At 40.4% G+C, this 24,129-nt stretch overlaps 1 protein-coding gene across 3 annotated transcripts in view; it reads left to right on the top strand.

Annotated features, from left to right (window-relative positions):
• Nucleotides 1-22,954, top strand: part of birc6 (baculoviral IAP repeat containing 6) — a 68,867-nt gene extending 45,913 nt beyond the window's left edge. For all 3 annotated transcript variants that reach the window (XM_044136147.1, XM_044136149.1, XM_044136146.1), the window contains exons 65-73: nt 8,388-8,610; nt 8,907-9,052; nt 9,805-9,915; nt 10,881-11,098; nt 11,763-11,924; nt 12,796-12,873; nt 15,295-15,483; nt 19,394-19,528; nt 21,682-22,954. In XM_044136147.1, coding sequence (XP_043992082.1) covers nt 8,388-8,610; nt 8,907-9,052; nt 9,805-9,915; nt 10,881-11,098; nt 11,763-11,924; nt 12,796-12,873; nt 15,295-15,483; nt 19,394-19,528; nt 21,682-21,861 — 1,442 coding nt within the window. In that variant the 3' untranslated portion in view covers nt 21,862-22,954. The remainder of the gene's footprint in view (nt 1-8,387; nt 8,611-8,906; nt 9,053-9,804; nt 9,916-10,880; nt 11,099-11,762; nt 11,925-12,795; nt 12,874-15,294; nt 15,484-19,393; nt 19,529-21,681) is intronic.
• Nucleotides 22,955-24,129: the final 1,175 nt, after the last annotated feature.

The following is a 24,129-nucleotide window of genomic DNA, read 5'->3' as shown; positions in this document are numbered from 1 at the left end:
GGCCTGATTTCATGTTTTTCTTTTGTGATTCTTTCAATTTCTGTATTGCTGATGCAGAAATTGTAGCAGACAGACCAGAGCAGAATTATTATTATTTTTTTCATTTGTGAATTAAATGAGAATTTGATTGTGTTCTTAATAATTGTTTCCCTAGCAGAAAATCTTTCTAACTGCTGCTGTTGTGTAGAATGTGGATTATGGACAGGACTGTTTTTATAGGTGAAAGACAGATCAGCAGTATGAATGGCAAATGGTGTGAAGTTGAAGCTTATTGATGTGGTGCTGCATGTAGCACATGCTCTGGATTCTGACTGCAGGTTGAGTCTGTTTGCAAACTGGGATCTGTTTAGTCCGCTGCTGTTGGACTAATAGTTCGTCTCAGTGTAGGACTCTCTAAGCAGCTTCAGCATAATCTTCACAGGGTCTTTTTCTGTCCTTCTGGGCTTGATTCACACATTTGATATTGTCTGTACTTGTATATAATTGTTAGAACAGAAGACGGCAGCACATTCTTTTCCTGATTTTATTATTATTATTATTTTGTCCTTGGCTTTGTTTCAAAAAGTGAGCAGTGTTTTTCAGGTGTGACTCCAATTAACTCAAATATGTCATTTATTCCAGAAACCTATTAGAGGTATCTGGAATGGAGCCTGAAAGGTGTAACCCAAGTCACACAGTTTAAAAGACAGTTACCTCTGACACTAAATTTATGTAAACATTTGAACTCAAGAAAAGTTACAAGAAAATATCTAAATAAATGTTTTGTGGCATTTAGAAAGTAGAAATAAATTGGGTAACTCTAACTAAGCTAAAAACAATAAATGTTTGATGTGATTCAACTTCAGACAGTGAAACTGAAATTGAATCAAATCAACTTCAAAATATGTTTGTGTCTTTTAATTCAGTATATGTAAATATCTGGTTCCAACTGTAATGAACGTGAGAAGTAAAGATCATCTTATTCCACAGTTCATATAAATATATGCTTTTAGGTGTAATGTATTTATCAGTACATTGCCATTATCCATGATGTTGCTTTAGGTCTCAGGATAATTTCAGCAACAAATGACTTTCGTTCATAGCAGACCTTAAACTAATGCGATAGTTTAAGGTCTGATTAAGCTATCAGACCTTAATCGCTCCTTCTACATCGTGACATTGTGACACCTTTTGTTTAATTTTTGAGGTCAACATGAGCCCAGTTGAATTCAGCTGTATATTTGAACCAAACTTGTGCAGAGTTAGCTGGCTGTTAGCACCATAATGGTAAATGTTGTAATGAGGATTTTCTTCTTTCCTCGATGTGCTTTGACCACTTTGTCACTGTTAACATTTTGGGTAATGTCATAAGTCTCTTGTGTGAGAATCTGTCCACTTGGTTAAATATGACACTAGATTGTAAAATGGAAATGTATAACACTTTGAATGTATTGTTCAAAAATGATCTAAACCGTTCATTTTAATGTGAATACTGCACACATTGACAATATGATGCCGATTTATTTGCAATATGTTGTGTTGAACAGACAAAGTAGTTGGTTGCTATCGGCGGCAGTCATCCTCAAAGGACAGACCAGACTAGTTTGTCCAGGGTGTTGTGTGTTTTATAATAATCACAAAATTAAAACAGTTAAAAATTTACGTTTTTGCCTTTGCCTCAAATGCTGCTTGTTTATTAAGCAAATCAATTTTCATAATTTCAATTTGCTCAGTTTTAAGGGCAATGAAATCTCAGCTTCTGTCCTTGTTTGAGGCTGGTGTCTATATAAAAAAATCATATTGGAGATTAAATAGACCAAACAAAGCAAAATGCAGCTCAGTAAATTCTCTGCACCTTCATAATAACTGCAGGAGTTTGTCATTTTAAAATAAAAGTAGAATTTTCTCCAACTCTTTGGTCGTATCTCATTCACCCCAGTGCAACGTTTCCACATCAGTCACTACTGTCCTGAGAAAGCCCTTTGGGATGGAATATCATTTGATGCTGTTTTACTGTCACAGTGAATGAAGCCATTAATGAGAGGTAATACCGTTGACTGCTACCACATTATTTATCTTCACTTAATGAATACCAGACATGACCTCCTGGCCCCTCCGTCCTGCTCCAGTCCTTTCTTTAAAACAGCTTTTATACAAATTCCAACAAACTTTGTGACTTCCCACATCACAGGTATGTTGTTGGAGTCCTGCAGCACCTGTTCACTCCATACACACACACTATTCCTGTGGATTTACTTTCATTTATACCAATTCATCCTTTGAGCTTGAATTTCTTTGCTAAATAAATAAAGGCATTATAAGTCATTACCATAGTTTTTTAAAATCAAATGTTGCATCTTACTTTCTCCTTTTCTGAAATGTGCACAACATTGTTGTTAATATTGTTTCAACTGTCAGTCTGTCCCTTGTTTCCTTTTATTTCAGTTTATTGGAAGTAAAAGCATATTCTCAATAGTTTACCTGGTTGAATGAAATGAATTAATGTTTCCCTCCAAAGTCCATCAAACCTAACCAGGTCAGAAGTGAACTGCCTATTCCTCACCCACCTTTCTTTGTTACCAGCAAAACCTAGGCCAGCCGTCATACCAATGGTTGTGGTTTATTTAGTAAACTGCCTCATTGATCTGTACATGTAGACTTTATTCAGGTAGTTTTTAAAACAGCTTTGGTAAAATGGAGAAAAAGTTACAGAAACTGACTCCTAAAAAGTAGAAGGAAGAAAAAACCCTCTTTTCTGTAAGAGTTTCTGGACACATCCTTCATCTTTTATGAATATGAACAAAAATACAGCATAAGTTTGCTTTTGCTTGTATTTTAATACATAGGTTACTTTTTTTTATCACAATCTTGTCTTTCTCCTAAATTCTTACCCTCTGTAAAGATGTCCTCTTACAAAAATAGCTCCATATGTGAACTTTTAAATCTTGGAAATGTTTTTTTAACCCAAGAACAGTAGGTTATGTTATTATTATATTTTAGAAATCCATCTTCAGGATGTGGAGCTGTAGCAGGACTTTTCTTGAATGCCATGTGTGTTGTGTTTGTGTGTGGGGGTGTGCATGTGGGGGGTTCAGGAAGTGAGGAGCGGTGCTGGTAGAGTGGGCCTGACCAATCACTCCTCCAGTTTTCACTCTGCGCTGTAGAGGAGGACGACTGTAGAATTAAACTGAGTTCAGTGGAATAATGGCACCAGAGTCATCCTCATTGGTCCAACAATCCCAGATGCCGGGAGCCAGAAAGTGTTTGTTTCGGGGGACTCCCTTTCTTCACGTGACTCGTCTCACATTTGCTTTAAGCCCTTCGTTATCTCTCCAGATAAAACCTGTGGTGTGGCAATATGGCTTCCCCTTTGTCATCTTCAGCCACTTCCTGTCGTTTCCTCCATCTTGATCTTGGACAGGTGTTCATGTCAGGCCGCAGTTTTTCCTAAGGTCTTACCGTTGATCAGTGTTATCCAGTCATGCGATTCCATCCTCACACCGTGGTATAAATGTAAACAAAAACTATTACAAAGAGGTTGAGGAAAGTGCCAACGATGCCCAGCATGGCCAAGATGGACTCCTCCTGCTCCTCCTTGGCCTCCAGCGCCTGCACATCGTCCAGGGTGATGACGGTGGTGCCCATGGTCCTGTAGCTCACCTGACCTGGGATAAGAGAAATTTATGGAGGCCATGTTAGACACAGAACAGCACTGCTTAGTTTGATACAGAAAAAGGCTTTACTTCCGGGTTGGACCACCACCAAGATGGCCACATAATGAGAAAGTTCATGGTTGAACCAGAGTAACAAGAAAAATTCCCCATATAAACCAAGCAAACCTACCTCATCAAGCTTTAAAAAGAGGATGAGAGTTGCATCACTACTTTGACCATTAAACGTCGACTGAAGTCAGACAGGGATGCATCTAACAGGCTCAAGCTAACAAACGGGGCACGGTGTCAAGAAATGACAGACGTGGAACTGATTCTGAGAGAACTAAGAGTGTTTCACTAAGAAAATAAAGAAAAATTAGAGACGACAATAAAAGAAATTGTAAAGGCGAATACCAAAATGGACAAGATGGAAGGGTGAGTTGAGAAGACAGGATCCAGACCATGAAAGAAGTCGCACTAAACACACTAAGCTGGGGGACAAATGGCTGGATCTAGAGAGTCGCTCTGGATGCAAAAAAAACATAAGGATGTATGATGTGACAGAGGCATCAGAGAAGGAATCAACAACAGTGATCTCATTTGTGGAAAATTTACTCCTTGAAGGCCCTGAGTTAAATGATGCTGTGACCGACCTTCAGATTGAAAGCTTTAACACACTGGAAGTGTTGAAATAACAGTAACCCTCTCTCAGTGGGGAATCCCCCATGCCGAATTAGAAGCCTGTGCAGCTGGCTGTTACTGATTAACATCCTCCAGTTGATCAAAGATGGCTGTTCTTAACAGATCTTGAAACTTTTTGTTACACAGAGTAATTTCCTGCCATTCTGGTGATAGTTCCACTACATTGTCATTTTTTAGTGTGTGAACAAAAGAACTGCTCAGGATCAGTTTTCTTTGTTCTATTTATTGTCTCCTTATCATTTTGGCACAACTTTACTGCTGTCCTTAAAAATCAATCCAGATAATTGGGAAAGTGGCTTACCTTAAGGCGTTTCATGTACAAAGAATCATCTGGCATGCTGTTTGGGACCTCAGAGAAGAAATGTGTGTGTGAAGCTGCTCCAGGCAGCCACAGAGGGGTAAACGGGGAGAGACTGAGTGTGTGTTGTCACCACCTCGGTGACGGGGGAGAGAAGGCAGAAACAGATCCGTGACAAATTCCCATGTTCCTCAGCACCGGCTGCAAAACCCCTTTACTCTCTGCTACTTCACCCTCAGTAGACTCTGTGGAGTTCCAGAGACTCTGGCAGCAGGGGTCTCACCTACTCCATCTCAGCCCCTCACACACTCTGCTCATCTTTCTTTGTCTGCTCGGTCTTCTGAGTTCGGCTACCTCGCTCTGCCTAAACTCTGCCACAGAAACCCGCTGCCTTCTTCCACAGGGTCTCCATAAACCTGCACATACTCAGCTTGATGCTGCTGCTGCCTTCATTTCTGGGGGTGTCATTGGAATGTGAAGCCCCCGTGCCAGCGCTTTGCATCATGTCTGTCGGGTGAGCTGGTGGCGTGTCGCTGGCAGGCAGCACAGGGGAGAACAGGCAGGTCCACGGATTGAGTCTGCTGAGGAATATTCCAGAGGAGAGAGGAAAATCCACGATCCAGCCGTCTGCAGAGAAGCGAGCGCAGCCCGAGTCTCTTGTCTCAGTAGATGTGCAGGAAAGAATCACCAGAGACTGCAGCCTTCCGCTAGGTCTCCAGCAGCTAGGTACCGGGGACGACGGTGCATTGGATAACCAAGCAGAGTGGAGGGAAGAGAAGGAGGACGGTCCTGATGGCTATGGAGAGGAATGGAAAGGAGCATGAGGACGAGAGGGAGGGGGGGGAGAAAAGATGGGCTCAAGCTTACAGTTGTCTCCTCCTCTCCCATTGCTAGGGGAATGACACGCACACACACATACACACATGCTTATCCCGCTATATTTGTGGGGACTTTCCACTGACTTCCATTCATTTCTACATCTTAACCCTTACTGTTATAAACCTAATCCTAACCAAAATTCAATTCACATCTTAGTCCTAATCCTAACCCATAACCCAAAAACAGCATTTCCCTTTGTGGGGACCCAACATCATCCCAACATCGTAATATGCGTCAAGAAACTTGTTCCCACAAGGCATGAAATACATGGTACATGCACACACATACAGACTCATAGCTTCCACCAAAACAATAGGCAGCTGCAAAAAATCAAAAAGAAGTGAATCCAGCCCCACTGCCTAGCGTTCCATTCAGGATTCTACCAAGCCCACCATCAGCCATGATCAGTGAGGTAGACCTGGAGGATGAGGGGAGGGGGGATGAATGTGGAGGACGATGAAGAAGACTGTAGGGTGAACAAGTGATGATCTGGACTCATTCAGTTGGATCCTGATGTCTGTGGGCTTCTTGACATAAATACTCCATGCCTCACTTTGACTTCTGGAACAGTTTCTCTGCACTTTATTACTTATTGAATTATTAATTAATTCTGTTAATTATTTATTAAAATGAAAACTTTTTCAGGTTGTTTTTCTATGAAGAAAGCTTAAGACAAAATATACGAGATACATAGGTTTTCATCACACGAGGTCTCAAAAGCAATCATTCGCTGATATTATGTTTTAGCGTTCATATAACTTGAGTTTTTCCTCATTTCTTAGCTTGTGTGTACTTTGCATATTGTTTTTAATGCAACAGCAGATCATTTCAGGAACTTGACCTGGAAAAAACAAATCGGTTAAATGTAACGTCTGAATATTTCTGATGTTAGCAAAGAGCTCCGGGCTACTTTTTCTCCTTTCGCATGCTCCTGCCTTGATGCACACTCTTTCCAGTGTCCGCTGAGGCAGAGTGTGTTGGCGGAGACATGTCACAGCCTGACTCTCATCTGTTTCTGTGCCCTGCAAGGGTCACAAAGACCTGACACTGTCCAGCCGGGAGCTTGAGTCACAATATAAGCCACCCACTCAGTGCAGTGCGACCTGCACGCTCACTGCCTTCCTGCCCTTAAGATATCAGCGCACACAGCATGCTGCTCTCGCACTCACTCCAGTTGGTAAAGAGGATTTGGCTTGTTGTTTTTGACTCTCACGGTAAAAATGTTTCTCTGTGGGGTCTGGAGTATGTTAGCACCAACCCTGTTTTCTCACTGGGTTGGTTAGCACTAAGACATGCAGAAAGCACAGAAGTGGCTGCACCACAGATCTGAACTTGCATTATTAGCAGGAGTTCATCATTGTCATGATAAATCAAAGTTGCTATCATATTTTTTTTTTGTAAAAACTATAAGTGATAAATTAAATTCCCATCCCCAGCATACACCTATATGTAAGACTTGGTGCACTATGGTAGTGGAACTGTCCCTTTAGACCTTCCACAATAACTTTTAATGAATCTGTCTGGATCTAACACAGAACCAACTGCTATTTTTAATGTAAATATAACAAATGGATGTATTATTTGTTTATTCTTTATGGAATAATGACTTCTAATTTACTTAACGAATGACACCATGAATATTTTTTAGATGTTTTCCTTCTCATTAGGTTGGAGACTATGTGCTTTTGTTTTTAGAAGAGAATGTATCCAATTTCTTTTTGCAAGAATCAAATTATTATTTTTTTTAAGTCTAAGGCTGTGTTGACACTGCAGCCTGAAGTCACCCAATTCCATTTTTTTGCCGTAATGTGACCTGTATCTGATCTTTTCATGACAGTCTGAACAGCACAGGTCAGATATTTTTCGAATGCGACCCGGGCTATTTGGATATACGAATACGTATCCGATCTTTTCAAATGTGACCAAATGTAACGTCCAGGTCGCACTCAGGTTGACGTCCAACCTGAACGTCATTAATACTCAACAAATGTTCCTAGTCTGCATTCTGATACACGCAAGCGGGAAGAAAAACAACAACCATGACGGATTATAATGGGGGTTAAGTTGTTAATGTGCCGGTGTTTTATCAACTCCGGTTTGACAACAACTTCAAAATCATAAGCTAAGCTCCACCGCTAGCTTCCATGTTTACTTCCGCAAACACTGAGCACTTCTTCTTTTTTATAATGCTTGGCAAAAGAGTGAGCACTCTCTATGTGTGACGCTATCGCGCTCTATACTGCAAACAGGTCGTTTGCTGTTCACACTGCAGATCACATGGAGGTCGTATATATTTCGAAATGTAAACGACCACGGCAAAGAAAATTCAATTTGACAAAAAATCGGAATTGGATTACTTCAGGCGGCAGTGTGAACATAGCTTTTACATAGGAATTAAATGGGGGTTCTTAAAAAACTACAACAAAGTTCTTCAGGTGTCCCTAAAAAAAATACGTAATTATTTTTTTAAACAATAATTATGTATTTTGGTGGTTGTAAACTTGTTGTATGTAGTTGGACAGAGGTAAAAATGACTGTGCATTATAAAAGCTTCAGACCCCTGAGCCAGACGACCAGAAACTCATTCTGTTCAACAGCACAGCAGCTCAATGCAGTTCTAATGGGAATCCCATGGTAGTGACTGCACGAAGATTTGTGGTAGTAAAAAAGTGAAAATGAACTTTTTCTCTGAAAAAGATTCAACTAGGATTGAAAGATCCTTAAAATGGCTTTCTCCATTCCTGTTGCAAGCTTTTCAGCACCGTAATCTACCGGTGTTGCTATAAGCCCCTTCCTCTGTGAGAAAACTCTGTTCTTCTGCCTTCCTTTGCCTTGGTAACCATTTCTTCCCTGTTTTTTGGTCTTTCTTTCTGCAGTTCTGGATATGGCTCGCCATGTTCCACTGTACAGAGCACTACTGGAGCTGCTCAGGGCCATTTCCACCTACACAGCGCTGGTTCCACTCCTGCTTCCTCTGTCTGGGGATCCTGGCCAAGAGGAGGAGGAGGAAGATGAAGAGCATTCTGACGGACAGACTTCTGTAGGCATGCTGCTGGCCAAAATGAAGACATGTGTGGACACGTATACAAATCGCCTCAGGTAAGACATGATGCATAATGCCAGCTAGACATCATTTTTATCACTTTGTTTCAATTGAAATGTCATTTCATGCTCAGCAGACACACATTTGCACACTTGGTTTATGGAACAGAATTGTGCTCAAACATTTGGCTTCCATTTGGAGAATCCGGGCACAGTTTTTTGACGGCAGCTAAAATGGGTTGTGCCTTCATTCTAGTGGCCCCAGAGCAACATTGTTTGTTGTAAATCTATGAATCCATCTGATAAAGAAGGTCCACAGTGAGACCAACATGAGTGTTTTTTGTGTGCTCCAGGTCAAAGAAGGATAAAAGCAAAGGTGTGGTGAAACCAGATGGCTCGGACCCAGAACCTGAGGGTCTGACCCTGCTGGTGCCCGACATCCAGAGAACAGCTGAAATAGTCCATGCAGCCACTACCAGCCTACGGCAAGCTAATCAGGGTATGTTCACACATAAATGAGCACTTTTCAGTTCTTTGTAAAGCTTGACTTTTAACACATAAAACATGTTTTTGCATACAAAATCTTCAGCACTCTATTTCAGAGCTAAATGTCTCTTGGTTTAATTTCAACATTTCTCCCTCCGATGGCCTGAGTTTGTCTTGCCTATGCGATGCAGCAACACACCAAGGAAGTCTTCTGACTCTTGACTTCTGTTTGCATTCTGAGGCTGAAATCTATCATTAGTCCCATAGAAAGTCCATGTAATAATCTCCTTGTGTAGCTAAAGTGCAGAAATAAGGATGGAAGAAGATCCTTCAACCTCGTCATTAGTCAGACCCATCAATAAAATGCTCAGTACATGATGAAAATATTACTTGATAGTTATACATTTTTGGAAGACTGGAATATCAATGACTTAACAACAACAACTACAAAGTCTTAAAAAAGGTAATAATGATAATAAAGAAAGACAAATTCTAAATGCTAAGTGTGGTGGGGGCACAAGTAAAAGCCTGGTGGGCCACCAGGCTTATGATACACTGAGAGAAACCCTGATGAGTGTCCAATAAATGGTGATACTTTTATCCCAATTCAAAATATCCAAGAAATTCTCAAATTTAGCCTCTCTATTGAAATACATGTTTTGTATTGGTATTGATATTGGATGATGGTTTGCATTTGAGAAATGTATGTTTGATATTTATGTTGTATCGTATTTAATATTTCTCGTTCTGATTGTTTTTTTTAAGAGAGGAAACTAGTTGAGTCGTCAAAGAAGGTGTCGAGTCGGCCCAAACCGCTGTCAGTTCTCCGCTCCTTGGAAGAGAAATATGTTGCTGCCATGAAGAAGCTCCAGTTTGGTGAGTTCTGATCTTTGCCTCTAATACATACTTCTTGCTACTTTATACCTGGTATGGTGTACCTTAAAAAGAAACAAACAAAAAAACTCCCAATTTCTTTATGCCAGATCCAATTTGAATCTTTTTTTTGTCTTGCTTTGTTTTCTAAAAGAGAAATTACAAATGACAGAAAGGCGTTTTAAAAGGTGGCTTTTATTTCAGCCACTCCTTCTGTGAGTTGTACGACAGAGGCCAGGTTACAAGAACTTTTGTTTAATCATGAGAATATTGTCAGAGCAATCCCGGGATAAAGATGCTATATTACCAGAAGAACATCTTCAAATTAGAAAGTTGTAGATTTTGTGATGGAACAAAGCTAGGATAGAGTTATCAAGATCTGACGTGTCCACCGGAGTCCAGGTGGTTTTCTTCTAAATACTCAGATGTTCCTCAATCGCTTCATTGACTATTGACTATAATTTGATTCTAATGTGTTAAATCTCTTTATCTCTAAATCCAATACCAAAGTTGTCCTGATATAAATTTTTTGTGATGAAATTATCATATAATTCCTCTTTCTTTCTCCTAATATACCTTATTCTGGTAATATTCTAACGTTTTTCTTGCATTATTTCGACTTTGTCATACGACTTTATTGTTGTGTTACGGCTATAGTCTTATAATATTATGACTTTATTTTTATAATTAAAAAATTAAAAAATCATAATACTCTGTCATAAGTTTGACCCGAATGCAAAATCCAATTAAGTAGAAGCTGTAAAAAACTCTTGTTGAACAATATGGCTGCCCTGAGCGTGCTGACATCGCTCTGAACTATGAAAACTCAAAGAGAACATTGGTGGAAGAAATAATTTTAAAAAAATCCCTATTTTTCCAAAAATAAAATGTTCAGAAATGTAATGAAATTAAAGCCTAGGTGATGCAGAACCTTCTAACCTCTGTCTCCCACCCTCAACCCCACACAGACACCTTTGAAATGGTTTCAGAAGACGAGGAAGGGAAGCTGATGTTTAAGGTCAACTACCACTACATGTCTCAGGTTAAAAACGCCAGCGATACCAACAGTGCAGCCAGATCGCGGCGTCTTGCCCAGGAGGCCGTCACTCTGTCCACATCCCTCCCTCTGTCGTCCTCGTCCAGTGTCTTTGTCCGCTGTGATGAGGAGAGGCTCGACATCATGAAGGTAATGTGGAAGCATGAATTCTTCATTGAACTGCCTGTGCGGTTGTCATGTATGTGTTTACCATGGAGCAGCTTCACTGATGTTTGAATGAACGTTCCTCAGCCCATTCTGTGATCAGTTTTTCTTCTCTAAATATCCAGATGTCTCTGTTTGACTGTGTGTTGGCAGCAGAATTCTCAGTAAGAAACTCACTCTGAACGGTTGAAGATTTCCACCATCCAGAGTGGAGGTGGGAGGAGTCAGCTGTGTGTGTGGGAGGAGTCAGCTGTGTGTGTGGGAGGAGTCAGCTGTGTCTGTGGGAGGAGTCAGCTGTGTCTGTGGGAGGAGTCTTCTGTCTGACCAATTGAACTGACTGTATTGGTCAGCTGGATTGGCCAATACAGCTGACCAGTACAGCTGGGTGTGTGGGAGGAGCAGCTGTCTGGCAGTGAGGAGTTTATTTCCCTTCCATCTCCCCTGTAAACTTTGATGCGGAGAGAGGGAGCGAAGGCTGGTGAATGTGACAGGAATTAAAGTACAAGTAATAAAAAAAAAAAAAAGTTTATTAGCAGATTTTAATGAAAAACATTTTACTTCACAGCTTTATAGAAGCGTCTGTGTTTTGCAGGTGGATTGTGTAAATAATGTCATGTTTGCGTCGGCTCTCTGTGTCCCGTGTTTCCAGGTTCTCATCACTGGGCCAGGCGACACCCCATATGCCAATGGCTGCTTTGAGTTCGACGTGTATTTTCCCCAGGACTATCCCAACTCCCCTCCCCTGGTCAACCTGGAGACCACCGGTGGACACAGCGTGCGCTTCAATCCAAACCTCTACAATGATGGAAAAGTACGTCCGCCTTTTGTTTTTCTTCTAGTATATAAAGAAAAAGTTAATTTCCAAAAATCTACTGAATTCTAAAACTTCCTGAAACCTGACTTTATGTTCATTCATTCTCCTTTTTATTTGTGTTTAACTGAATCTATGGGGTATTTTTATTTCTTGTTATGAAGATGATTACATTGCAGAATGAAGATGTGTTGCATTTCTAAAGACGTCACCAAGTCTGACTGATTTGAGGAATTATAAGAAGGAATCTTTCAGAGTTTTTTCCGGACAAACGCTGAAGTTCTGCATGAGTTGATTCTAATCATGTTGATGCACAGGGATAAATAATTGTCCAACAAATTGTAATTTTAACCATAAACTTTGACAATGAAGGTTTAGTCTGAACCAGCAGAATAGCTGAACAGCTAGCTAAACCAGACAGCAGGTTTAGCTAGGTTCACTTAGAGATGGATTGATCAAAGGGGAGAACAAGTTTCTTCACCAGAAGGTTTTTCTTTCATTGGCTCCTTACATCTGACTTCCAATGACTTTCTTTTTAAACTCATCGCTTTTATTGACAGAAGATAACTGCGTTGTATTCCCTCAGTAACAACTTCCGTTCCAAAGAGTGGTGTAACCACCAGGGACCAGCCATTCAGCCACAGTGTGTTTATGTGACCAGACCTTGTTTTATTCCTCCATTGTATTGTTTGATGTAGTGTTGTAAGAATCTGAGTAGAAGCAGCATGCCAAATTATTCTAATGAAGAGAGCAAACCTGTCTGCTCAGAGTGTCCTGAACCCAAGCTTATTCCTCAGTCCACTGACTTCCACTTCCACGGCAGTTTTTAGTGCTTTTTGCTGAGACTGATCCCTGAATGCTTTCTGTCCAGGTGTGTTTAAGTATCCTCAACACATGGCATGGGAGACCAGAGGAGAAGTGGAACCCCCAGACCTCAAGCTTTTTACAGGTAACCAGGACTACTGTAAGCGAATATTTTAGTAATTGAGTAATCTATTGATTATTCTTACGTTTGATTGAATAATCGGATTTAATAAAAAAAGATAAAACATTGGTAAATCTAGCATAACAGCAGTGTTACTATCAGATATCACCATCAGTCCAATTTTTCTCATTTGAGTTTCCCTAATAATAACTTTTCTATAGTTTAGAGAATTAACTTGTAACAATGATAGCTCACTTTTTAAGTGAACCTGAAGAAAAGTTGTACAAAAATCTGAAATTCTATTCAATTTAATAATAAAGAGGCAGGCTCTCAATTAAAACAATGTCTATACTCCAGCTTTTTGTTTATGTATTCATCTTCAGTCAGTTTAATAGATGAACTCTCACCTTGCCCAAACATTTATAGTTTTTCTGTCCATGTTAGCAATGGGATTTGACACCTTCGTTCATCACACATAGAGACTCATCTACCAGCTATGTACCGTCACGATGCGCTCCACCATCCGTTTGTTGAGACCGGGATGATATGAAATTAATTTTCCGATTCGACGGTAAAGCAACGCATCTAAAGCACAGCCACATGCTGTGTTCTGTCTATCTGCTCACCTGTATAAATACATCTGCAGCGTTCTTCGCCACCACCAGGCAGCACCTCCAGGAGGAGAAAGGCTGCTGTATTCCAGGCATCGCCCCAGTCATTTTTTAGGATGCTTATTGGTTCCCCGAAAAATGATAGAAACCCGGACATTGTCATCAATCAATAAAATCCTCCCAGACTGAACTTGAAAATTGGACATCATGCTGCTAACACTTAGCTTTCGTCAGCAAATCATAGGCAGAAGTGAGAGCGCTGCACAACACAAATAACGACCCGGCCGGAACACGGTGCGCTAAATAATAAAACATAATTTAACAAAGCTTTGAGGCCTCGAGTGAATCGAGGTACAGCCCTACAGGTAACATAAATATCTGTCCTGTAATTCAGTCACAAAGTTGGTTGTCAGAAGCTGGAGTTTATCAATGCCCAGACATTAGAGTTGTTAATTAATATACTTTTAATTTTAACAGCTGTCATTTAATTGTTGACTGTGGGGTTATTTTAACAAAATATACACAGACTGACACAGGTCCATCAAAAATTACAACATTGTGGAAAAGTTCAACTTTAAATATTCTCTCAACTCAGAAATCTATATTCATTACACAAAGTGAATTATTTCAGTCTTTTAGGATGCCTGGGCTCTAAATGACTTAACTGGACTAAGGGGGAAAACATCTAGACTGTTGCTCATCATCTTTTTAGTTTAGTTTAGTTTTTTTATGTAGCTCCAATTCACAACATGTCACCTCAAGGCACTTCACAAGAAAGTCGGCTCAAAATTGAAAAGCTGTGAAATAGCCCTTTATTACACTGGTAAATAGAAAAGCAGCTTCAGTGTTGTTGTTTTTATGATTTATGGAACAGACATAAAAAAGTGAACTACGTAAGTGGTTTGTTGTGAAACGCTCAGACTGTTAATAACATTGTTGTAAAAATTTTGACATTCAAGTCTGGAAAACGCCTAAGCCACAACAGTCTGCGCGTTTCTTTATTAAATGAAGATGAATTATGAATGGTACAGCAGCTCGTTTATAGCTGTAAGTAACTCCTGGACACTAGTTAGCCACTCTGGACCAGTTTGACACACAGCCACACTGTTATTTGGCCCCGTTCTGCACATAATCACATTCCTTCTCCAGTACAAGTATTGATTGTTGTCCAGGGGAGCTGGAGCATTTGAAAATGGATGTCTTTCTTTCTTCTTTACAATCCACCCCCCTTTGTAGAGATGGAGAGTACATAGAGATGTCTCCTTTGATTATTATTCCAGTTAGCAACCTATAGATCAATAATGGAAATCAGGAGGGTGGTGAACTGGAGACAAGGGGCAGTGGGCGGGGATGGTAATCATCCATATTTGCTTCAAGATGGATGCATGGGGGCTGAAATCTATTGCTGTCATCTAAGGCCAGCAGACTGGCCATCTAGTTCACCGCCAACATTTTTGGCTCTAAACCAACAGAGTGATGACGAAGGACATCTTTAGTCTCTGTGGGACAGGCCAAGTCATTTATTGGCTGTTAATGAAAAAGGTTCAAAGAATGCGTTGCTAAAATGTGGCCAAATTGTTCCCTGCCTTTGTCAGACTGTTCTACGCTGGTCCAACTGTGCCAAGATCATTTTATGAGTGCCACAGTTTAAAGACGCTAGACTAATTCACTTCTATCCGGAATAAAGGTTATGTTATTAAAATGTTCCTCTGGAAGCCAAGTCAGTTGCCTCTTTGTGGCAAGAAGTTGTTGGGAAATTTTCCTTTTAGTCTGAGCAACACGTATCGTGGGATTTCAGATAACCCCGCCTCCTTTGTTTCGAAATCTGCCGCAGGTGCTAGTGTCTGTGCAGTCCCTCATCCTAGTGGCTGAGCCCTACTTTAACGAGCCGGGGTATGAGCGTTCCCGCGGGACCCCCAGTGGCACCCAGAGCTCTCGAGAATATGACGGCAACATCCGGCAGGCCACGGTCAAGTGGGCCATGCTGGAGCAGATCCGCAACCCGTCGCCGTGCTTCAAGGAGGTAAGCCTTGTACTTTCACAAACACGGTAACCTCTTTGAGTAGCCATTTGGGTCTGAGGCTAAACAGTTCTCTTCTGTTCATTTTAAAGGACAGCTGAATCCTGTTCTGGTGTTCAAACATATATGTTGAAGGAATGTTGTCGCGCATTATCCAAGATTTCTTATGGTCTGTAGCAGGTTGTTCTGAGTAACAGACTAGACCAGGGATGGGCACTCCTGGTCCTGGAGGGCTGGTCTCCTGCAACTTTTAGATGCATCTCTACTTCAACACACTTGAGTCAAATAATGAGGTCATTAGCAGGACTCTGGAGAACCTGACTGCACTGAGGAGGTGATTCAACTGTTGGATTCAAGTGTGTTGGACCAGGAAGACATCCAAGAGTTGCAGGACACTGGCCCTCCAGGACCAGGATTGCCCATCCCTGGACTAGACAGACATTGGCCAACATCTTGTGGCTTTTCTACTGCTTCACATGATATCACTACATGATGCCAGTTCCTCAGTCCCAGTCTCATCCTTACAGCTTTTGGTCATCAGAGCTCTGCGACTACGTCTCCAGGTGTTCTGTGTCAGGTAGCGGAAGAATTTTAAGGTTGATTTTGTTTTCCTGCTTTTACTTTCGTAAAGTAATTTAGGGATCTAGGGGAAAGTTGAGACATTATTTAGAAAACTTAATCTCTTAACTTTCCTTAGTAACAGTTTGACATTGATTACTTTTAGTGTCCAAGTGAATATTTATCCCAAATATAAACTCCGCATATCGAAGCTTTCCACTCATCTAACTGACCTTTTAGCACTTTGCTAATTTTAGCATAACTGCATCAGACACACTTTAAATGTTCTATGTAGGACTGTGGACAGTTGTTTCACACCTTTGACTGGTGACCTTGAAAAATCTGTAAACATTCGTTGTCGTTTTCTGGATTGTAAAATGCTCTGGTAGGAACATTATTTCACATTTTATCCTACATCGTGACTGTGAGTCTACCGCTCTTTTATCCATCTCTATAACAAATCGCAATGCTTTCCTACAACAGTTGAATAATGACTGCTAGTCACTAATAGGTCAATCTTATCTAGACATCAGTACTGAGTGCCTAGCAGTCATAACATCTTTAGTCCTTATTGCTTTAAATCATAAAGAATATTAAATGACCAGGAGTTAGCCTGCTCTGTCAGCAGCGTGCATGGCTTACTGAACACACAACGTTTTGACTTCTGTCTGCTGTCCTTAAGAATGAGGGTCGGCTAATGCAGGAGTCCTTTCTGCAGCGCTGCTGATGCGTCCATCAAGTCCTTCACTGGTCCTGGCCTGTCCTGTCACTCCTCATGAGACGCCATCTTAAGCACTTAGAGTTATGGCACATAAATGTGTCAGTGTTAGGAGTGGCAGTGATACAGAATTATCTTCAGAGTCTCTCTTCTGATAAAATTGAGGCTTTTTTCCCCCCTAGAATCAATTGATTCTTGTTGGATTATTTTCACAGAACCAGTTAAATGTTAAAAGGACTGAATTTATTTATTTATTGCCTTTTTTCTGGCTGATCACCGATCTTTAAAAAGCATGACCTGCTGTTTCCAACTGTAGACAATACCAATTTTTTGACGGTTACGTTTTTAGAAAGTCACAAAAAATCTAGTATGTTCCAGTATTAATGAAAAACACCAAACGAAACAATATGGACTGCACGTGAGGGAGTGCTCTCAAATATGAAATGTTTAGAGTGTGGATATCCAAACGACTAAATTAACCAAAGAACACAGTTAATTGGGTGTCTTTACTTTTTCACATTTAAAAACGTCTCCAGAAACGGCTCTAGAGAGATGAGTCTGAAGATTTTCTAAATATATCAACAAAGTTGTTACGTTAGCAGCAGTAACGTGAATGTAGTTATTCTGAATATAGACAGGGTTTTTTTGTTTTTTTGGGTTTTTTTAGATTTCTTGATTTACTTTTGTTTTTGCCTGTCGTGTTCCAAATAGTTCAATTACTCCTGAAGTCAGCAAATAGCAGGACCTGGTGGTCTGTCTGAGTTAAATTGGTCCTGTGTAGCGTCTATAGTTTGATAAAAATGCCGCATTTTCTTATAAATCATTAAAGATGATTAAACATCTGCAAAATGAACCATATCCAGACATTAGCTGGGTAGAAGTGTTGTTTTTAAAGTTCTCCATCTGTCTCCAGCTTAGTGACAAGCAGAGGAAGTGTTTACAACACGTGTGACCTTGAAACGGGGACGGCTGCCACGCCCCTCTCTGTGGAACAGAGGCATCCTGGGTGGTGGGCGGAGCCGACAGTCAAAAAGAGGAGGATTGATAGCGGAGGAATCTGAACAGGACAGATAGAGAATGTTTCCTAAAGCTCCGCTTTGCTTCTCTTCTCCTGGTGAACGGCGTAGCAGACCGCCTACACCACCCCCACGCCCCCCATTCCAACAACAGAGCAGCAGCTACAGACCCATTGTCAGAACACTCGCTGCATGCTGATGGCACAGCATGACGACTGTTGCTAGGACATGGACGGGGTGCATGGGGGGGGACGAGGGGCAGTAAAACTGGAGACTTGAGCAGAGCTGATTGGTGTCCTCCATCAAACGCCGTGAGTGTCGTACTGACTTAGTGATCAGCCTGGACACTTAAACAAGTGAAAAGGCGTTGAGCCTCATTCACAGCTGCAGTCCTCAGACATGATGACTGCAGCTGTGATTCCTGGTGAACAAAACGGACAAGCAGCTCCTTCTTCCGTAAACACTAAGGGCGCGCCAACTGCAATACTTGTGCCCAACAGCAATTCAAAAATATTAAAAATTATGCCTTGAGCTTCTCATAGAGACTTTTCATTTATAATCAGAGTTAAAATTGATACCAACATAATTTTCTTACACACAAAATAGTAAAGTACAACACAAAGCATTCATGATTTTATAACTAAGTTTTAACAAAAGGTAGAACCAAATTTATCCGAAGACTTTGACTGAAAAGTCGTCTTTGCTGAACCCAAATCAACTTTTATTCTTTCTTAAACTTGGAACTTTCTAAATATAATTAGCAAGCGTTTTGAAGCAAAGTGGCCCAAATCATGTTCTTATTATTGAAAATAAACGTATTCACTCTGAAAACTAGACGTGTTTCTTTTAATGCAGCAAACAAACCAAAAAGTTTTACATTTCTGCATAAAAAATTTGAGTAATCTCAGAAAAAATCTAATTTTTACATTGTCAGAAATTTTCTCCAAAATTTTAGAAATTCCAAAATTGCCCAAATCTTTCCTTTAGAAAATGTCCAAGTTTTCCAGAAAGTTTCTGAGATTAATCACAAAAATGGACTCCTTTTCCTTTTTATTTAAAATGGCCCTAATAAGCAATTGTAAAAATCCCTTTTGAGTTTTGGGTCTGGAATAAATATCAGCTGCTTTATTTGCTTGATTTTAGGTTGTTTTTATTAAATTATTATTACTTGGCCTGCGACTACTTTTGAGTCTCCAGTTTTGGCAAAACATTTGGACATCCCTCTACTAGAGGGAACCAGAGGATTGGGATCAGCCGGGAGGAACCTGATTGGTTCACCTCTAACAGGAGTTTCTGTTTGTTAGCTGACATCACCATGAAGAAAATCTTTAAAGATGCTTGTCTAGCTTCCTTTTTCTGCCAACAAATCCAACTGAATGAATGTGTGAACCTCCGTTTTCTATATTTTATTAGCAACATTTCTAGCACCATGTGAAGGAAATCGAACCTGTATAAAAACGTGTGTCTGTCACTTACATTCACGACATTCTTTGAAAGAATGGAGATAAAAGTGTTTAAGAAAGCTTCTCTCTTTGAAGCGGACCGTTCAGTCTGGATGTGTCAATGCCTCCTGTATCAAGTGATGTGGGAGTGACTGATGTGGTGAACGGTGTGCGTGCAGGTGATCCACAAACATTTCTACCTGAAGAGAACCGAGATCATGTCTCAGTGTGAGGAGTGGATCGCCGACATCCAGCAGTACAGCAACGACAAGCGGGTCGGCCGCACCATGTCCCACCATGCAGCTGCTCTCAAGGTAATCTCACTCAATCAGAAAACACATACACACACACACACACACAAAGATCGGTACTGTTCTGCGGTACTGATTCTGGCTGTTTAACATGAGAACAGAATTAGCTTCATGTTTTGAAGGAAATAGAGTTGTGAAGGTGCCTATATAGGTTCAGTTTAGGGCTGTTATAAACAATTATTTTAGTAATCAATTAATCGAGTAATCAGATAAAATAGAATATTGGTAAATTCTGGCATAACAATAATATGAATATGGGATATCAATATCGGCCCAAATTTTCATATTTGAGCATCCCTATTGCTTAGAAAATTAACTTGTACCAAATATAGCTAATTTTTTTTTTAAGTCAACCTGAACAAAAATTGCAAACAAATTTGAAATGATTTCCAATTTGATAATAAGAATAACACATTTGAAGAAAAAAATTCTCCAGTATTTAGTTTCTGTTTTCATCTTTAGTCAGTTTAACAGATGAACTCTCAAGTTGCACAGCCGTTTATAGTTTTAGTATTCACACCAGCGTCAGGAGCTCAGTTTATCTCAGCCCATCTCCCCCCCCCCCAAAAACGCTGAAAACCCGAACATGTCGGAGTAAAACAGCGTGTTTGATCTCTCTATATTGTGCTAACAGCAGTTGGTATTCGTCAGCAACTCACTGGCAGAAGCGAGAGCGTTGTGCAACATAAATAATTATCCAGCCAGAGGACATGGTGCTAAATAGTAAACCAACCATAATTCCTCGATGAATTTTAATAAACGAGGGACTCAAATCAGTCAGTGAATCATTACAGACCTTGTTCAGTTAAATTCAAAACGGTATCATGAATTATATTCTCATCAACATTTCTATCCCAGGCCATGATGATTGGAAGTGAAGCAATCACTACCAATCAGGAAGTGATTGCTTAGTGAATAAGCTTTACATTTATTCCATCAGGAGGAGCAGATGCAGTTTAAATGACGGACAATATTCTTGTGGTATCTTTATCAGGTCTGAGCCAGAGGTGTTGCCTAGGTAACTGATAATCCTGGGACCTGGTGTTGCTGGACAGTGAACATTATCACTCATCAGTGTAACGCCACATCTCCTTAAATTAGAAAGATCAAATTTAGTGGAGTTCTGTTGATAATTTTGATGCTCCTACATTATGTAGATTCATCACATGATAAGTCTGCAAAACATTTAGGACTGCACAGTCAGGAAGAAGAGGACTGATTAGCAGATGTCCAGCAGGCTGTTCCGGTTAGCATGAAACAGTCTACTGCTAAAGAAGTTGGTTGTTCGCAGAGTTCATATTAATAGAAAGTTCAGTGGAGGGAAAACCTATTTGCAGAAAAAGGCCTAATGTCAACGGGGGTAACAGCCTTAAGAGGAGGATGGAACATTAACTGTCTGATGATGATTGTTGTTGCCATTTATGTTAAATTTAGTGAATTATAATTTCTCCAAATTTAGTTTTCTTCTTTGGGCAAAATATAGAATATACTTACGTTGGTTAAAACCAAAAGCTACAATTAATTTTTATATTTGGAATTGTTTAGGTCATTTGGTAACTCTTTGACCCTCCCATTAATTGAAGTGATTAAGAACACTTCTATTGTTTGGAAAATCTCTGGTGTGTTGACAGGAGGTTTTTGTAAGGTGATTTTTTTTAACCACTTTTTGAACTTGAAACGTCAGATTAAGTTAACTTTTGTTACAACTAAGGATAACTAAGTTGTAGGAGATTTTTGATAACTATTTTGTCTATATTTTCACAAGGAATAAAGCATATATATTCAAAACAATTACGGTAAGTCGGAAGTGCGTGCAAGAATCAAACCTCCTTTGTTGAAGATTTTGGTTTTGGAACCTAGAAGGCCGCAACAAAGATCCTGCAGAAAGGAATTGGTTTTATGTCTTAGGAGAGAAAAACTTAAGGACAACTCAATGAAACATTGATTAACAGCTTATTTAAACTGGAAGTCATTTCGGTATCTAGCTACTCTGACTGTCCCAGCCTTCCTGCTGCAGTTCTCAGGCCTGATGAGGTCCAGCCCAGTCCTCACCCTAAACCTGGCCACCTGACAGCTGGGTGCTATGGCCATGTTTGGGTAAGCAACAGCCCCGCCTAATAAATGTGTGTGTGCGGTGTGTGTGTGTGTCCCTGCAGAGGCACACGGCCCAGCTGAGGGAGGAGCTGCTGAAGCTGTCCTGTCCCGACGGCCTGGAGCCCGACTGCGACGAGTTCTCTGAGAAGAGCGCCGCGCTCCTCCTCAAAGACCTGTCCAGTCAGGACGCAGAGAAACCCACCGGCAGTCAGGACAGCCACTGCAGCGAGGGCCAGCTATGAGCCCACCCACTCACCCCCACCCACCAGGCCACTCGGACCCCACTGGCCCCAGATTTTCCAGCATCTTCGGCCCCCTCACCTTCTTCTTTCTGATGATTACTCTTTAAAGACTGAATGGCTTTGAGAGGGCGAGCCATCACTTTGTCAATATTTGTATGTAAAGATCTAATTGCAGAATAGTAGTGGAGGGAGCTCAAGTACCAGAGGCCGATGAGACAAACTCTGAACTATGCTATGCCCTTATTAAAGAGTCAAGAAAAACTTTTATTCACCTGTACAAGACTGTAAACATTTTGTGCTTTTTTTTCCAATTGTGAAATAACCACTGATTGGTATGTTATTAAACTTGTTTATGTATACATAATGGCAGAGGAAAAATGACAGATTATATAAGGGAAACTACCTTTAGAGAAGAATGTTTACTGAATGTTAAGTCCTTTTTTTTTCTTTATTTGGGGGGGGTGTTTTTGGGGACTGTTAGAGCGGTGATAGTTGGAATCAAGGATATATTGGTCATTCTTAAAGCATATTATTTAAAAGAAGAAAACACACAGGAAAGTGACTCTCAGAAAAACCTCTGGAGACCCCACGCTACCTTTGATTTGTCTTGGATCATATCCACTTCAATAAGGTTTGAGATGGACATTTTTAACTCATGTTATATCCCTTTTACAGGCTCCAAATTAAAAGGCTTAACCACACTCTGGATCGACATTTGTCGCCTCTTAGAACTTCTCCATGACTGCTTTCCATTCACTCGACTGTAGACGGCCAGATCGGGAAATGTACTTTAAAGGCTTGTGCATGTGACTGTGTGTTTTCTGTGCGTGTGCAACAATCCCCGTGAGATACAAAAGCTGTGATGTGCCTTTGATCTACACCATACCACCAAATACTCCCAACAGAGTACCTTTGCTGAATAATCTGCTATTTCTACCGAATCCTGCTCCGTCTAGCTAAAGAAAACTGCTTTGATTTGATTTTATTATGTTGAAACAGCAGTGGGGGGAAAAAAAAGCACTTTCTATTTTACTCACTCCTTAGTACAGTCACATAATCCTTTTGCTAGGACATTAAATGGAGCTTGAAAATATGGACTGATTGTGCGAATGCTTATTTTTTTGTTTAGCAGGATGTCCACTTCTGACCTGCAAGAGCTTGTTTTGTCCCTGAAAGTAAATTATAGTTTTGGCGTCAATTTGTTACTGGAAAATTCCTTGTGATGACGTCAAAATTCTCAAAGACGACCAGCTTTGTTTCCCTGTGTGAGATGGAGGCTAACAGCCTAGTTCTGAGTTTTACTCTAAAGCTTCTCATATGTTCACTAAATAGTGATACATTTCCAGCATTCATGACAGTTTATCTCATGTTAGGGTAGGGCTGGAAAATAAATCGATAAAGTAGACACATTAGCAGTATCAATACATCTGATAGAATATTCATTGAACTCCAGTCCAGAACCGCACAGCATTCTGGGAGATGTAGGCAAAGGAAAGGCTTTAACTGCGCAACCTCTTATGACCAGGTAAACAAGGTGGGTGGCATATCTTTGGTTACCTAGCAACAACCTGTAGTGTAACTTGTGCAGCAGCAGTTTCATGTTTTGCCTCCGTACTTCAGAACTGCTTAAAAAAGGAGTTAAAACGGGGGAAAGGTTATGCCACCAGCTTAGCAATATTTAAAAAAATAATTATCCATTGGCGATTATCAACAATTAATATGAAACGCTTACATTGTGATATGTTTTTCAGCCATATCGTCCTGCCCTATGACGAGGTATATTTAATCATTAGTTTTTCACAGAAATGTGAGCCTACTGAAAAGTCTAGTCTCCATGTTCAGTTCTTGGTTAAAGTCGTTGCATGAATCCCTGCATCAGTGCAGCATGGCATAAAGGTAATGGTGGTCTTCAGCTTATTTGCACTGCTAGCTCTGGTGCCTGTGACCTTGACCAGTGGCGGTTCAAGGTTTAAAAGGAGGTGTGAACAAAATGAGGTAGAGGTGGAGTTACTCAAGAATTACAGGTCACATTTGCACCAACATTATTGTACAGTGGCAGAAAGAAGCTGCTCTATTAAACCCTAAGCAACTTCACTGGACAGACCATGAAAACGGGTTATCAAAAAGAAATAAACATTATTTACACATACCTGACACCGAAACAATAAATGGTACCAATACATATTTACATACATAAATCTAAGAGCAATCAAAAAATAAATAACTCTTAAGAGCATCAACCTTCCCAACTGTCATGTTGTGCTCCAG

The sequence above is a fragment of the Gambusia affinis genome, linkage group LG13 (genome assembly GCF_019740435.1).
Source record: "Gambusia affinis linkage group LG13, SWU_Gaff_1.0, whole genome shotgun sequence".
Taxonomy (NCBI): Eukaryota; Metazoa; Chordata; class Actinopteri; order Cyprinodontiformes; family Poeciliidae; genus Gambusia; species Gambusia affinis.
This window is presented reverse-complemented; position numbering and strand designations above follow the sequence as displayed.